General features: G+C 40.4%; 3 protein-coding genes across 3 annotated transcripts in view; 1 reads left to right on the top strand and 2 right to left on the bottom strand.

The window, feature by feature from the left end:
• fryl (furry homolog, like) overlaps nucleotides 1-609 on the bottom strand; it is a 72061-nt gene extending 71452 nt beyond the window's left edge. The window contains exon 1 of the mRNA XM_030770994.1: nucleotides 456-609. The gene's annotated coding sequence lies outside the window, so the exon portion shown is untranslated. The remainder of the gene's footprint in view (nucleotides 1-455) is intronic.
• Nucleotides 610-2715: 2106 nt separating this feature from the next.
• ociad1 (OCIA domain containing 1) lies at nucleotides 2716-9830 on the top strand. Its single transcript, XM_030771087.1, has 8 exons — nucleotides 2716-2906; nucleotides 3259-3343; nucleotides 3510-3563; nucleotides 3856-3903; nucleotides 4169-4301; nucleotides 4448-4677; nucleotides 5303-5458; nucleotides 9177-9830. Exons 1-8 carry the CDS (start codon nucleotides 2850-2852, stop codon nucleotides 9212-9214), a joined length of 801 nt encoding a protein of 266 aa, XP_030626947.1. The 5' UTR covers nucleotides 2716-2849; the 3' UTR covers nucleotides 9215-9830.
• Nucleotides 9831-11033: 1203 nt separating this feature from the next.
• On the bottom strand, nucleotides 11034-14588 carry ociad2 (OCIA domain containing 2). The gene is made up of 6 exons (XM_030772131.1): nucleotides 14517-14588; nucleotides 13739-13823; nucleotides 12931-12984; nucleotides 12555-12602; nucleotides 11360-11498; nucleotides 11034-11109 (listed from the first exon to the last, which is right to left on the bottom strand). Exons 1-6 carry the CDS (start codon nucleotides 14586-14588, stop codon nucleotides 11034-11036), a joined length of 474 nt encoding a protein of 157 aa, XP_030627991.1.
• Nucleotides 14589-15933: the final 1345 nt, after the last annotated feature.

The raw sequence follows: 15933 nt of genomic DNA, 5'->3' as shown, positions 1-15933 counted from the left end.
GCACTGGCTTTCTTTCGTCAGTTTGCTAAGGTCGGCTGACAGCATTAGCCAGCTAACGCTAGCTACGATACAAGAGAGCCGACAAAAAAAGAGGAAAGAAGAAAAAACAACTCATTGTTTTTCAAGCTACTTAATAGCGTAGATGTCAATAAGTCAATGCTTGGATTGCCAAGCGAGGATAGACAAGTACAGTCGCTTCTTCGGAACAGCCTCACCTGATCACAGATTCAAGCGACAAACACTAATCTTTCGTTAAAATGCAGGTCAGAATGGTCATCATTTCATGTCAGCTCGACGCCTGGCAAGTCTTAAAGATCAAACGCTCTACAGTGATAAGAAAAGCGAGTTGTAAAACAGCGAACTAACAAGTTAGCAATCTAGTTACGCATCAGTTAAAGCTAAAACTATCGTTAGTGTGATTCTGTAAGCTAATTCAAAAAATCGGCCGTCCTTACCTTTTTTGAATGGCTACGCTTTCGCTTACCAGCTAGCTTGTTTACTAGCGATAGAAAAGCGGTGATTTCTCTGTCCTTGGGTTAACTTATTTCTGAGATGTGATCACGCTGTGCAAACCACCACTAATGTCGACATCAGATAATTTGAAAAGAGACCTCCCTATTAAGCCCTCGTTACTTTAGAATGTTCTTTTTGTTTTTTTAAAACACCTAAAACTCGACAGATGACAACGTGCCCACCTCCCTGAACCAGATTGGAGGAGCGCGAGCTAACGGCATTGCCAATTCCGTTTTCTGATAGGGGGAAACCTCTGTCAGGCATTGGGTACATAATTTCCCTTTAGTTCCTTCAGGATTGGTCGGCATTATGTACGCCCCCGTTTTTACCCTTTTCATTTGTTAATTTTTCTGGCAATCAAACCTTTTGGTTTAACAACTGTCCAGTCATGAGCTAACTTATCCGCCACCATGCAAATGCTTTGCTGTGATTTGTCAAGAAATGTGTTTGTCTACTGAAAGCAATGCAACGTTGATTAAAAAACATAATGTATTAAATGATGCGGTCGAGCAGAAACACTGTATCTCGATAGATAGATAGATAGATAGATAGATAGATAGATAGATAGATAGATAGATAGATAGATAGATAGTGTGGTTATGCGTGAATACACTGATTACTCTCACTGAGCTGACGTCGAACCTTTTGTTGTTTTATCAGACTAGATTAACGTTTCATTTGTAAAGTATTTACATGTACATTTATAATCGGTCTGTCCAAGTTTTTGATTTTTTTTTCAAATTCTAACTTTTTATGTCTATATAACGTTTATTAAATGGGACGAAATGTGTAAGGTGAAACTTTCTTTTCAGAACAGTATGGCCCTCTACGTATGCTGGTTTTGCCTTTTGTGAACATTATCATTCATGTTTTTTAATTTCACATCTTGCTTTTGTAATTTGCGTCTAAACGTCTGGGAAAGCTTTATATCGTTAACAGACTTGAAATATTTTCTGTCAACACTGTCACTTTAAATCAGATACACCTTTAATTCTGTGAACTGAGCGATAGTAAAGAATTCTCAGGGTGGCCGCGGAGCGACTTAATTATCAAAATAAAAGTCAAAACAGTAACAGTTGTTGCCTGAAAGGTTCGAATGCATTCTGCAACACACACACACACACACACATACACTTATACTTATAATTACATTAAAGACACGTACATGTTAGGCTAGTTATAAGAACTGCAAAACCATGCTGCTATAGCTCAAACGTGCAGTGGTACACGCGGTATGATCTGTCTGATTGCTCACAGCTCCCTCTAGGTATTTACATGAGAAGTACAAGAAGATACAATAAATACATCTTCACTCCTGATGTTGCACTATGATAACTGTGGCTATCACTGTAGCTGTGGTTAGTCTTTGGCACATATGTCCATTACAACACACACACACACACACACACACACACACATTTAAAAAATGACAAAATATGCACATGTCGCAGATGTTCAGTTCTGCAAACATAGTAAAAAGTCTAAAAGACCTCACATGAGTTTATTTACCTTTTTGACAATGTGGTTCTGCAATAAATCGAAGTTTAAGCAATTTAAGATTTGAGGGAAAGCTGGTCCTCAAGTTAGCCTACAGGTCAGTTCCATGAACCGCTCAAACATTGAGCATGAACAATTAAGCTGCAATGCCAAAGCTGCAAAGAAAGGCAAAAAGGCAATTAAAGTAGAAGTACCCCACCAAACACACACATACACACACATACACACACACACGCGCGCACACACACACACACACACACACTGGAATATTAAAGTGCGATCATTTGAGTTCTGACGTGAATATTACAAAATTCAAAGTGAAAATAATTAAGAAACAGAAATTTTCCTAAATAAATAAATATCTCAATGAGTGAAAAAAATCAGTATGTGGTTGGTTTCTCTAAGCCTTAACACATAGATACATTGTGTTTCATTTTGGCATAAAATGTTCATTCATGTATGCTCCTTCTGTATTGTAAAATGGTTGTAATGCAATATGGAGAGAAGCAACGCAATGACTCAGTTCGTACTGTACAGTAATACATAGTTGCATAATTTGTTTAATACGGTCCCTGCAAGTGTGCCTAACTCTACAGGTGGCGTCTAACTTTTTGCACCTTTATTTTGAAAAAGTTTTCAGTCGACGGTCATGTTGGATACTCGTAACTGTTTCTCCGATCACAGTTTGTATTGTTGTGTTGGCTGGTGGAGGTCATGGCTGATAGTGTGTCATTAGCATGAGGTGCTTGCTTACTGTAATCTAATTCGTGTTTTCTCATGGTTTAGATAATTGTTATCTGTTTCAGTTGCTGTTTGTAAGCAGGTATATGTACTAAAAGATGTCACAAGAATCTTCAGGATTTACGGGAGCTCAGCACCCACACGGAACCATGCAGGTATGTAGGATATGTAACTTAAAGAACATGCTTAAACCGTGACGTAACTTATCTAATTTACCACGTTTTTGTTTCTTGAAATACACTTATTTATTTAGTCCATGTTCTATGTTAAGGTATGAAATTATTAAGTTAGCATTATTTATGTTTTTTGAAACAATACTGTATAGAATGCCCCAACACAAAAACGTGACGCTCTAGGGTGCTACCTTGGCAGTTTGTGGATTTTTCATTGGTGTCTGTAGCATGTGATTAGTTAACTTCTCAGAATACGGTTTCATGTCACTTGTGAATGGACAGACACCGTCAAGCGCTTTTAACTTGCAATCTTACACTGTTGTGCGCCTTATAGGGTCCTGTAGGACCAGGCTATATACCAACGGAGGATGAGAAGCGAGTCTTCAGGGAGTGTAATCAAGAAAGCTTCTGGTATAGATGTGAGTGACAAAGTTAAACTAATTGTGTGTGAATAAGCGAGCTATTTGTTTTGTATTCATGCGCGTTTGTTGCTGTCTCTTTTTAAAAAACCATTTTCGGCAGGGGGCGAGGGTGTATTTGCTTGTAATATTGCTAATGCTAATCGTTGTTTCCCTCCCTTGATAGCATTGCCGTTGTCTGCTGTGGCCGTGACAGTCACTCAGGTGCTTGTGTCCAGAGGTGAGTTTTGACCAGACTGGATTGACCTCACCTTTAGACAGTTATGACAATAGTCCCCTCTAAACTACTGTATATGGATATCCTTTTTCCTTCTTATTTATTTATTTATTTATTTATTTATTTGTTTTACACAGAAACAACACAGGTCTACGGGTAACACAATTAAAATATTACAGTATACAGTTTTTAGCGTGACTTATGGCTGTGTTCCTGAGTGGAAGTACTTTTGAAAGGTTTTTTTTTTTTTAACTTAAGTTTCATGACAGAGATTCTCTTGCTCCTTGTCCCCCAGGGGTCATTGCGCCATCCCCTCGCTTTGGATCATGGCCTAAAGTTATCAGTGAGTACTGAGTCTGAGGGGGGGTGCAGGGCTTATAAAAACAGTGGTATAAATTTCCTTGGTGAGAATACATGATTAGGTGATTGTCCTAGGATTAGTATACATTTTGAAAAATGTTTGTGTCACAAATGTATGAATTTGACCCTGTTGACATCAGAAACATGAATGCTTATTTCTTGGCGTAAACTACCTCAATTCTTGTAAGTAGTAATTAGATTTATGAAGAGGTACATAGATGGTATTTCTTTGACTTATGTTTCTACAGTTGCTGGCATGATTGGGTACATGGGAGGAAAGATATCCTATATGAAAATCTGTCAGGAGAAATTTAAAAACCTTGAGAATTCCCCACTGGGAGAAGCTTTGCGGCGAGGAAAACTACGTCAGGTTCCCGCAGAGTAAGCCATAGTTTACACTACACATATACTTCAGTGCTGATAAATATACACACAAAGATTGCCTTCAATATTTACAGGTGCATTAATTTAACATGCAGTAAAAGTAGAAGGACTGCGAAGATTATATCAATGTCCTTTTTTTCTAGGCTGAACCAGTCAGAGTTTGGAGATGCAGACCAGCCACCTCAGCAGTCAGGCTATGAGCCGACATTCCAGCCCACGCGGGACTTCCATTCACAACCTGAATCCTACGGCACTTACTCCAGTGATTTCTCGTACAGTGCTCCATCCCAGTCTATGTATGACTCTGTCCCTTTCAGCTCTGGACTGAGTGAATCTGCACCCTCTGCAGCAAGAGATAATATCAGTTCTCAAGGTAAAACAGTGCGATTTGAGGATTGTTTTACTTTCACACAAATTTCACACATGCAGTTTAACCTGCAAATGTTTGGACAGTTTACCAGGACGGGGTTATGTATGAATGTGAGTTGGAGTCGTAGTGCCAGGAATTGCTGATCTGGCAATCCGTCGTTACCAGACCTTGTGCAGTTCCTGGCAGAGAACCAATGAGAACAAAAATAGGAACATTGCCGGATTAGGGGGTAATGTTTTTGATGACGTATTTAGCCTGCGACTTGGTCACGACAAGTTGAGCTGGGTGATCTAAATCAGTTAAGCAAAACCTAGTGGGCAAATCTAGAGTTGTATGTAACAACATCAATTGTCTATAAAACATGTTGTGAATAAATAACATTTTCAGCAAACTGACACTGAATAGGATCTATTCTTTGAGATCTAGTTCTCCGGGATGTAGATGACCTTCACTCAGATAATCAGAAAGTCTCAGAAAGTAGGGAACTGTACTGAAACAGAAAATTCATCACACTAAGGGTTATAGATTGAAGACTGTAGTGTTAGGAAATTGAAGAGCTAAGTTACTAAGAACAAAAAATAATCAGGCCTGATTGATACATTTCATATGCTGCATCTTTTGCCCCCAGTCCCACCATTTCCTGATGAAGAGACACCTAAAAAGAGGCCTGTCCTTTACGAGGAGCTTCGCAGTAAAAATCGTGAGAACTATGAAGTCACACTAACCCAGAAGGCTGAAACCCTGCTGAAACCACAGGCTGATATGGCAGTACCGAAAAAAGAAGGTGAGTCTCAGTCATTCGTCTCTGAGTCTTATAAGGGACAGCATTACAGACCCCAGCAGCTGTCGCTTTGGAGGGTTTTTTCACCTTCACACAGGGCCCCTGCATGCTGAACATTCTGGAAGACCTTCAAACCTCATCAAAACTTCTGAACATAAACATGATTAGTAGTTTTGAGTTGCCTTGTTGAGGTTGGATGGGGGGCATGAGTTTGGAAGTGCTGTCCAATTTCAGCAATAGCTGTAAGAAAGTGGAAGTAATTGGTGGGGAAAGGTTCCCCTCTTTCAGCCTTTTGTCTTTCCTCTTAGTGGGAGAGGTATAAATGGAGATGCAGCTCAGCAGCTATGGGCAACTCTTCACAAATCTGCCGATCTTCAGTGCTTGACGTGTTTGTGAGTGTTAGAGAAAGAACAAGAATGTACAACACACAAAATCCCATTTTTTGTTCAGCCCATTTTACATTTGCCCAGTTGTTGAAAAAAAGGGAATGTTGATTACAGAACATCAGCTGTGCAAAGTTAGAATAAAGTTCAGATAGCGAGACCCCCTTTTCAGAATCAGAACACTTTGTTCACCAAATGTACATGGTAAACAGGAATTTGACATGGCAATCAGTGCAGGAAGTAGTTACCTGGGTGTGTGGTGCTAATGGCGATTTTATCTGCTCACTTCCTGGCTTTGGTGTCATGCAGCTCCTTGATTGAGAGCTGTTGTTAGCCTCCTTGCCATCCAAATGATTTGTTCTGGTCTGTCCTTTGTGCAGGCAGTGGCTGAGCTGTACCACACAGTGATAGATGAAGTGAGAATGCCTTTAATGGTTGACCAGTAGAACTGGGTCAGGATTGGTCGGGAGACGTTGAGTTTCTATGGCAGTCCCAGAAGAACATCCTCTGATGGGCTCTTTTTTGATGATCATAGCATCACTGCTCTCCCATTTGAGGTGGTCGAAGATGGTGGTTCTGTTGACTCGGAAGGAATCCACTACATTCATAGCTGTGTCATTGATTACCATGGGGAGATTGGGGGATAGGATCTCATAGAAATCAAACGACATCTCAACTGGTTTTTGCACGATGAGCTCCAGGTTGTTTTCTGAGCACTACATAGCCAGCCGGGCCACCTCTGTTCCCTTGGCTGACTCATTATTGTCACTGATGAAGCCAACTATGTTTGTGTCATCAGCAAATTTAATCACTTTCACCAGTGACGGCACAAACAGCGCAGTCATTGGTGTACAGGGAGCAGAGAAGTGAGAGAAGACATCCCTGTAGTGCACGAGTGCTGACAGACAGGGAGTTTAAGATGTAGGGTCCCAGCCACATGTATTGCCTTCCGTCCTTCAGGAAGTTGTTGATCCTCTGGCAGATGGAGGGGTCACGTTCCGCTGGGACAGTTTGCCGCGGAGGCCTTCTGGCATAACCGTATTGAATGCAGAGCTGAGGTCCACAAACAGGATCCAGGCATCTGAGCCTGAAATGTCCAGGTAGTCAAGGACATAGTGAAGACTCAGACCGACTGCATTATCTACTGTTCAGTGGGCTCTGTAGACATACTGTAATGGATCGAATAGGGGGACAGCGATGGCCTTAAGATAGGAGAGGACCAGCCAATCAAAGCATTTCTTCACCGCTATTGTTACGGTTTAAGTTAAGTTTAAGTTTCTATGATTGCACACACACATTGTGAACAGTGAGCAGTGAACTTGTCCTCTGCATTTAACCCATCCAACACACCAGTAGTGAACACACACACACCAGACGCAGGAGCAGTGGGCAACCCTCCAGTCACAAGCCCGGTTCTCTACCCTTTAGGCCACGGCCGCTAGCCTGTGGTCATCAAGACTGGTTATTCTGTCCTTCTTTGGCATGGGGATGATGGTGGGCTTCAGGCATGCCAGTACTTTCTGTAGGGATATGTAGAGATGGAAATTGTCAGTGAAAACCAGGGCCACTTGCTCAGCACAGTGTCTCAGAATGCCAGGTGAGATTCTGTTTGACCCTCTAGTTTTTCTGATGTTCAGGCCCTTGAACAGACTGAATGTCTTTTTCCTCCATGATAATAGGGACTGGGTGACAAAGTGGCTGGATACAGTCAGTCGTCTGTCCATGGGTGAAGGAGCAGGAGTAGGGTCTAGTGCAGTCTTTGATGGGTGGGGTGAGGGAGAGTTGACGCTTTCATCTTTCGAAACAGGTATAGGAGTTGTTCGTCTGGCTGATTAGTTGGGAGGATGGTTTGGCTACTTTTCCACTTGTACCCTGTAATGTCTTGACGATCTCCACACTACAGAGGAGCTGTTGTGACTCACAAACTCCTGGTCCAGTCTATCCTTGTGCTTGGATTTTGCTCACCGTATTGCTCTGTTGAGTTTTCGATAAGCTGCCCGGTACTTCTCTCCGTTCCCCTGTCTGTTAGCTCATGCTTTGATCTTTCTTAACTGCCTGAGCTACTTGGTATGAGCATGACCTGTTGTTGTTGAAGTTTCGGTGGGAAGGCAGGTTTGCTCGCAGAACGAGAAATCGGAGCAGACAGTGTCAGTGTATAAATCCATGGAGTTACAGGTAGCTTATATGCAGCGGTGCTCAAACAGTCCTGGAGTACCTGCACTGTCTGAGGTGTCCATCTGTCTACTATGGTCCTGGAAGGTTTGACTCTCTTCAGCTGTTGTGTGTTTGGGCACCATCTGAATCATTGCATTGTCCGGGTTGCCGAGGGAAGCATGAGTGAGAAAGTGATATGCCCCTTTGGTAGAGGACTAGAAGGGGTCCAGAATGCTCCCCTCCCACTTTGGGGAATGACAGGAATCGAAGTTGTTCCTGATCAGGAGCACAGAATTTGTTTGTTTTGCCTCAGTGTCCAACATCTGTTCAGCCAGTATCTCCTGCAAGTTGCGTGTTGAAACTTGCAGTGGAATGTACACACCAGCAAAGACGGTAGATGAAAACTGTGGTGTTGCAGTAAGCTCTGATCATCTGATAACCTTGGACATCCACAGCAGTGTCGGAGATGTTCAGGGAGAGCCAGGTCTTTAAGGTAGAGGAAGAAAAAAAGAATAAGACCCATGAAGGTTGTTCTTAGTCTGTATCAGTAGGTGTTAATTTGTCCATTTTGGTTCTTAAAGAGTGAATGTTGGACATGAATGTTGGTCTAGGGAGTACAGCACTGTGTCACCCATTTCCTCCAACAGGGTAGAGCACCGACCCTCTTCCCTCCTCTCTGCTTTGGGCCTTTGCAAGCTTGGGTACACTGATGCTGGTTTTAGTACCAGAATACCGCCGAGAGAGCTCAGAAATTTGGGGATCAGACCAGTTGGCACGTTCGCTCTAATGTTCATAAACGTATCCCTCTGAAGAGAGGTTCAGAGACTTTGAGAGATGCTATGTGGATGGATGGTTTGTAATAGATTTGTTTTGTTTTGTATTGTTTCAAACACAAATTTCATGTAAATGTCTCTAAAACAAGATCACAGTTTCAGTTACAGAATATGAACACATTTTTATGAATTAAAGCATAAAGCACATCTACTTTGGATCAACTATATAGAACGATAAGAGCTTCAGACAAAGCGCAGGAAATCTTTCATAGTGATTATTCATTTAATGAAGCAATTATTAACTGGCCTATAACCTACTGGCCTTACACGGATTGTGTTTCTGCTATGCGTTTTAAGCGGAGATTCTTTGATGGACAACTCATTTTTGTCTGTTCCGTTTTATTTTAACAGTGAAAAAGAACAAGTATGGGGACGCATGGGAAGAGTAGCAGTTGCTGGAAAAACCCACTCGCCCATACCTCCACTGGCAGAACATGACTAAGACATGTCCAAAAGGCTGCCTGACATGTTCCCACCACTGAAGTGTTCTGAAAAGTTGCTGATTTGAATGTAATGCAAACAAATCACACCCAAGCCAAAGGTTTTGGTTGACTGCTAACTAGAATATGAATGCATTTCCAAGTTTGCTCATTTCCTCAAGAAACGGCAAACTTTTTAGAATAACTAGGAGTCTGCTTCATTGATTCTATTGCGATTGAAATCATCTTAGAAAATAAACATGTTTTTGTTTGTTGCTTAACCTGAAGTCTGTTAGTATTTTGAATCAGATCAGATCTGGTAAATTGCAGGTGCTCGGTGTCTGGTGAGTCAGCTCCACTCTTGTCTACTGAAAGACAGTTCCAGCTAATAGATGATCAATGCCATTAAATGAATAACATTGTTTGATTGATTACAGTGTTTGTCACATTATAATCACCCTTTTAAATGTCTGTACCGCCACCTGTATTAGCATCTTTCCAAAATGTGTTACCTCACATTTTGTTCTGTTTCTCAAACAGCAAAGGAAAACCAGGAATCCTTCTGAAGAACATTTGACTTTATAAAACACGATTGTTCAATTAACTGTGGCGTCGTCTCTTTGTATTGGGGTGTATGAAAGAGTTAAGTCATCATGTGGTCTGATTTTATATCACTCTTAACCTGAAAGTCATCCAATAATTCATTTTTTTTTCCTTTTCCCTATTCTTAAAACAAAAGCATGATGTGGCTTATTACCTTTTATTTGATTTTTGTAATTAATTTATATTCAACATTTTGGGACATAACTCTATTTAAGATAGTAACAATGAGATCACACAGGGCATTTCCACATGAGATAAAAGCAAGTGGAGTACTTAAGAGAAGACCAGAGAGGTGCATATCATTACAGCCAACCTGACTGAATGGCTTCATCTACTGATATGGGTGCACAGATTCCACAAATACTACAGCCTGAACACCTTTATATCAAAGGTCATTTCAAATAAAAACCTAATACATCATTTTCATGTGTAACTGCAGGGACTTGTTGAAGAAGTAATGTAGACATTATTGCACCAAACTGAATAGCAAGAGTTGACTGACTTGTTTTTTTGTTCTTGATTTTCTTTTGTTATAAAAGTCACCTCTCTCTCTGTCCTAAAACACACACACACACAGGTCCTTTCTCTGTGACAAGGATATATTCTTTATGAACATTCAGAGAATTCATAATTATACCTGTTCAGATGCCCATCTAGAAGGGAATGACCCAAAGAGGTTCATTTCAACTTATTCTGAAAAGTGTGGTAAGGGTGAAAACCGGTCTCTTAACAGTGACACAGTTTCTTTTTGACTGTATGTTATTTGCCTCCACAAGAGCTGATGTAACTGAATTTATTGATTTGATAGAATTGATGAGTGGTTTAAGCCTTATATTGCAGTCATCGTGCTGTTGTTGGCTCCTGTTATCCCTGAAAAGGAAGTAGACAAATATTACTGAACAATGACTGTGTGATGAACCAAAGCACTGAACCCATTTCATATCATACTTCCACCTCAACTCCTGCTTGTACTAGCAGAGCGATGTCATCTTGATAGGTACACTGCATTCAATCACGTCACATTGTATTCCCTTATTATGTGTAAGAACTAGTTGGTCTAAACACGTGTAGATATTAACGTTTTTCATAGTTATAATGTTGCAATTAATATGAAGATAAGTAGTTATTAAGAACACCTAATGTAGAACCGGACCTGTACGTTGGTCTAATTTTGTGTGTGTTCATCTCAGTTTTGTGTTGGCGGTGCAGATGCTGCCTGTGCTTCTGTCTTCTTACACTCTTCACACACATGGTGGCAGTGTCTGCTCAAAACAAAAGGACCAGAAATGATAAAAATGTTCAACCATGAATCAGCTTCGTAATAAGTCACAATTATGATCAATCACACCACTGCGATCGAAAGTTACAGTCTGGATTGGTCACTTGTGCCTGTTTAAGAGGACAAAAGCTACACCTGAAATTACTGGTTTCAGTCAGTGCCATTGAACAATTACACATACAACAGTAGTCACACCTGATCACATTAGACTCTAATAATGATGTTTTACAGACCTGTGCCCTGGGTGTGGACCCCAAAACCCTGGGCCAAACCCTGAGCCTGGTCCAAACTCTAGCCCCACGTTGTGGAACTTCTCTCTGCATGTTGTGATATAGGAGGCTTTCCCGACCGCATACCCAAGGATACCAGCCACTGGAAGGTCAGAATTCAGTTTCATCCTGGAAACTTACTACTGAAAATCATACTGATATTATGATCTACAAATAGAAGAATCTCCTTGTAGTGTATAAACACTGAGCAAGAATAATAATTAAGTACCACTAGAATGTCTGGCATTCCTTTTCAAAATAGCAGACAAACCGTAACACAGACGAGATTATGGCATCTAATCTGTATTGAGCACAGATTAATCTGTTTTATGGGGGGGTAGGTGCAGCTATGATTCACCAGAATGTTTCTTTACTGAGCTCCAAACTTTCAGAAAGTTCTAAGTGCTCTTTAAGAAGCTCCTCACATTTGGACTCAGTGCTATATCTGGTTTGACCTGCTTGGTCTTTCTGCTTGGCCTTTGACTGAATTTGATTCAGCTTTAAACAGCATTTCATGTCCGTAGGCTTGAGTTTGAGCCATAGAAAAACTTGCAATGACAAAGAGAGGGTGGAAAGCAGAGCAGGTCAACTGGGAATGCAACATTGATCATACAACAGAAGTTGTAGAACAACTGCTTTATTAACAGTCTGCTGACTGCAGAGTACACCGTGTTATTTACACAGAGTCAAAGGGCAACTGGTGAGAAGCACACAAGGTGCTGAAACCTATACTGAATTTTAATTTATAAACGTAATGTCATGCGTCTCTATCATATGTAAACTGAGAACCAATTAAATAAGTGCATTAATAAATCAAAGCATCAAATAGTTGACACAACAAGCCAGCCAATAGGTTGTCAGCATAACCCAGTATTTTTAAAGTCTTTAGGATGTTTTTATCAGTTATTACAAATAAGTCCAAGTGTACTATTATGACATTTAGAATTACACAACAGTTCACTATCTTAAAGGAAGTTCTATAATTGCTTGTCTATGTAAATTAACACAATTTACTGCCTTATGGAATAAAGTCCATTTACGACAACAAATAATTATCCCTACTGTGAAGGGCTGCTACAGCTGTCTCTAACAGAACAGGTACATCAAATGAATGAAACCCGAGTTCTGGTCACAACAGCTAGCCTTTTGCAGTACTCACATGCTAGTTTAGGGAAGGGTCCAAACCTTTTTGATGCCTTCCAAACACCTGCAAAGAATAGGAAAGAGAGAACACAATGCAGTAAATAGCACACTTAAATGGTCATCAGACTGGTAAAGCGCCAACTTGCACCTCACATTAACAATATACAGGACTCACTAACATGATGGAAGCAACACCAATTTCATATTATGAGGGCAAGTACAGAAAGCTGATGCATGAAAATGTACTTTGCATAAAATTGCATAACCCTACCAAAGAACTTTTGTGAGTTCTTGAGATTGAATGATTAGGCATGTGGTTTGTGAATGTAAGCTCAAAGAATTTATTGGTTTGACTAACAAAATGAATAAAATGAATGATAGGGAAATCTTACCATTGTAAATGAGACCGCCTGTAACTGCCATGCTCCCAACAGAAAGAGGAAGCGCTGAGGAGAATACAAACTTCAAGAGGTTAGGATTAGGTTTAGTGTTTAGGGTCAAGTGTTGCAGAATAATTGCAGTAAATTTTATATTGCAAAATTAGCATTCACTGATTTATACCATTGGTACATAACAGACTTTTCACCTCACCACCACTCTGTTTTTTGGCTTGATATAAATGAAGAGAGGCAAAGTTTTCCCCTCAATTAAACAGAAGCAAAAGCTATTTCTCAGGGAACAGAATGAAACTGTGTGGTCCAGATGGTAGGCATCACATGCAATGTCATTCACCATTGGCCTCATACTAGTATTCAAGGGTAGGGTGATTGGGCAGGACTTGCACAGGCAAAGCCAGCGTAAAATTACAGCAAGACCGTGGAGTAAACACATCTAATGACGCGACATGAAGGGGCCTCTTAACTAATGGCATTCTTTGTCAGCAGCTTCACAAAGGAACAGTCAAAAACATGAAGGAGAGTACACGGCCAGACTAATATCTGCTTCTCGACTTTAACTCATGAAGATTTAACACGAAGAATAAGCCAAGAGACACTGAAACGGACTGAGTTTTCCATTTCCATTGCTGAAATGACTAAAGGTTGGTCTGCCAGTCTGTAAACTAATGTAAGAGGTTTTTTTTTAAGTGAGAGACTATTTGAGGGTGTGCAGACAGTGAACGAATGTGCTTGAAACAGACTGAGAGTGCGATTAGCACGTCTGACAGAAAGTGCAAACAAAAGTGTGCAGTTTCTCTCTCACCTCGGTACCAGAAGCTTTCCTCCTGACACTCTTTCCACAGCCGTCGCAGGTTGTCCCGGTTGACATGTCTGTCCTCAACTGGCCACTGAAAACACAACCCCAGCAGACTGGTCAGTGGTAATTAATGACACACCATCAGTCACAACACGCTACAGTTTGTCTTGAATGGAGTGCAACTCTTAACCTAAACACCATATAGAGCATCAAATGTAATGTCCTTTGTTTCTTGTAGGCCTACTAAGCAAACGTTATAAAGAACTAAGGGGAGTTCTGCGATTAAAATAAAAAAAGTACCTATACACGTCAGGAGTCGTTTTTCAGAATTTACTTGCTTCTATTTTCAAGTTCATGAAACATAATCAAAATCCACGATTTATGAGCAAAACGTTTGCCGATGATAAAGCCAGTAGGACTGAACCTATTCTCTTTTAGGTGTGTACTTCAGAAGCCAATGGAAAATAAACACACTTGTGATTCTCACTTGTGATTAATCAGCTAACATGATAAAATGGGTTAAACAGTTAAAGATTAGAAGGTTAAAAAAATGTCTGCAGTTGACGCATTACAATTTTATCAATCATTTGACTCCCGTACAAGCAACACACGTTCAGACAAAAGGGAGCTGTTATTTTTACCTTGTCACTAAATTAATAACTTTGTCTCTCATAACTTCGTTTTGGATCTTCAGGAAACTACTTTTACAGTCCTTTCTTCTTCTGAAGCACCACCATTCAAGTTGGCCATTCTAAACACGCATCTTCTCCAGTAAATCACTCACCTTCCTGTGTGGTCCAGTGGCTGTCCCAGCAGCCTTCTCAGTCCCAGTCTGTTCAGGCACTTGTGCGCTCATGATCCTGTGATTAAGTAGGATGTTTCTAACTTTCTCTGTCAGTAGTTCTTACTCTCTTAATCGTCTTCTTTCATCCTAACCTGTACGCTCTCAGTTGTTTCTTTTGCTCTTCAGTCTCCTCCTCTTCTCTGATCTACCCTCTCAGAGAACTTCATTATAAGCCCCTCCCAATCAGACTGAGTGTTGTAACATCCTGCAATATGAACAGAAATGGGGAAAACCCTACCATACTGCTTTCCTCTCTCCTTCTCACTCCCAATCAGTGTTAATTTTGGCAGGTGATTTTGATTTAGTCTAAGATTTAGTCTTTTGACTAAAATACATATTCGTTTTTGTCATTCGTCAAGTCATTTGATCATTATTAGTTTTAGTCTAGTTTTAGTCAACTAAAACTATACAACTTTTAATCATTTGAGTCAAATGAGGTTTGTGGTATTTTTACCTCTGATTTCGCACCTACTTTGTTTGCAGTGCATTTTATTTTCAGTTGTTTTACAGCTAAAATGTGTCCAAATTGCTGAAGATTAGAACACATAAACCCGATGACATTCTTTCAATTTAGAAACTTCTCAAACTCTTTCCAAAAGACTGTACTCTTGTGCCTAAGTACATCTACAGTGTTTGAAGACATGACGCTGGCCGGTGGTCTACATAGTTTATACGATGCACAATGGAGTGGTGTAAGGACCCTCAAACATTACATCTAAGGTGTGGCATTTATTCAATGATTAGATACGTCAGTGTAGGAGGAATTCACTCAAGAGAACATGTGCTCAGGTTGTTAGAGACTGTCAAGTTTAACCATGATTACACTGGATCACAGTAAAAACTAAATCAAATAACTACATAAGCCCAAATCTTAAACCCTAGACTTTACTTTAAAACTGTGCTTGACGTTTCCTGTGCGTGTAGATGAGTGTCTATGTCAGCAAACAGAATCTATGATCATGGTGTTTTAGTCACAGTATCTCTTACTACTTTGGAATGTTTTTTTGTTTTTTTTACAGAAACAAACATGGCTTTTCTTTTTTTTTTTAAATAAAAAATGTTCTTTCATTCTGGCTCATAGTCATTATTCAGTTGCAACACCTCTGCCTGTGGTGTGCTGAAAAGGACAAGCAGACGTGTAAACAGTGTCCCTCTGCACACCTCTCACAGCCACACCTTGTTTGGTCCCACCCTGTGTGCTGTGTCATCTATCACCTCTCACCCACACGAATCCAGTTCACTCACACAGTCTCAGGTCAAAGATACAGCTACTCACGAAAACCGCTTTCACATTGGCGGCAGAAGTCTGAATGCATGTGCAAGTCTCAGTAGATTTAATTAAGCACAATTTGAATAT

This window comes from Chanos chanos, chromosome 4 (genome assembly GCF_902362185.1).
Source record: "Chanos chanos chromosome 4, fChaCha1.1, whole genome shotgun sequence".
Lineage (NCBI taxonomy): Eukaryota > Metazoa > Chordata > Actinopteri > Gonorynchiformes > Chanidae > Chanos > Chanos chanos.
Note: the sequence above shows the minus strand (reverse complement) of the source record. Positions and strands in the feature narration are given on the sequence as shown.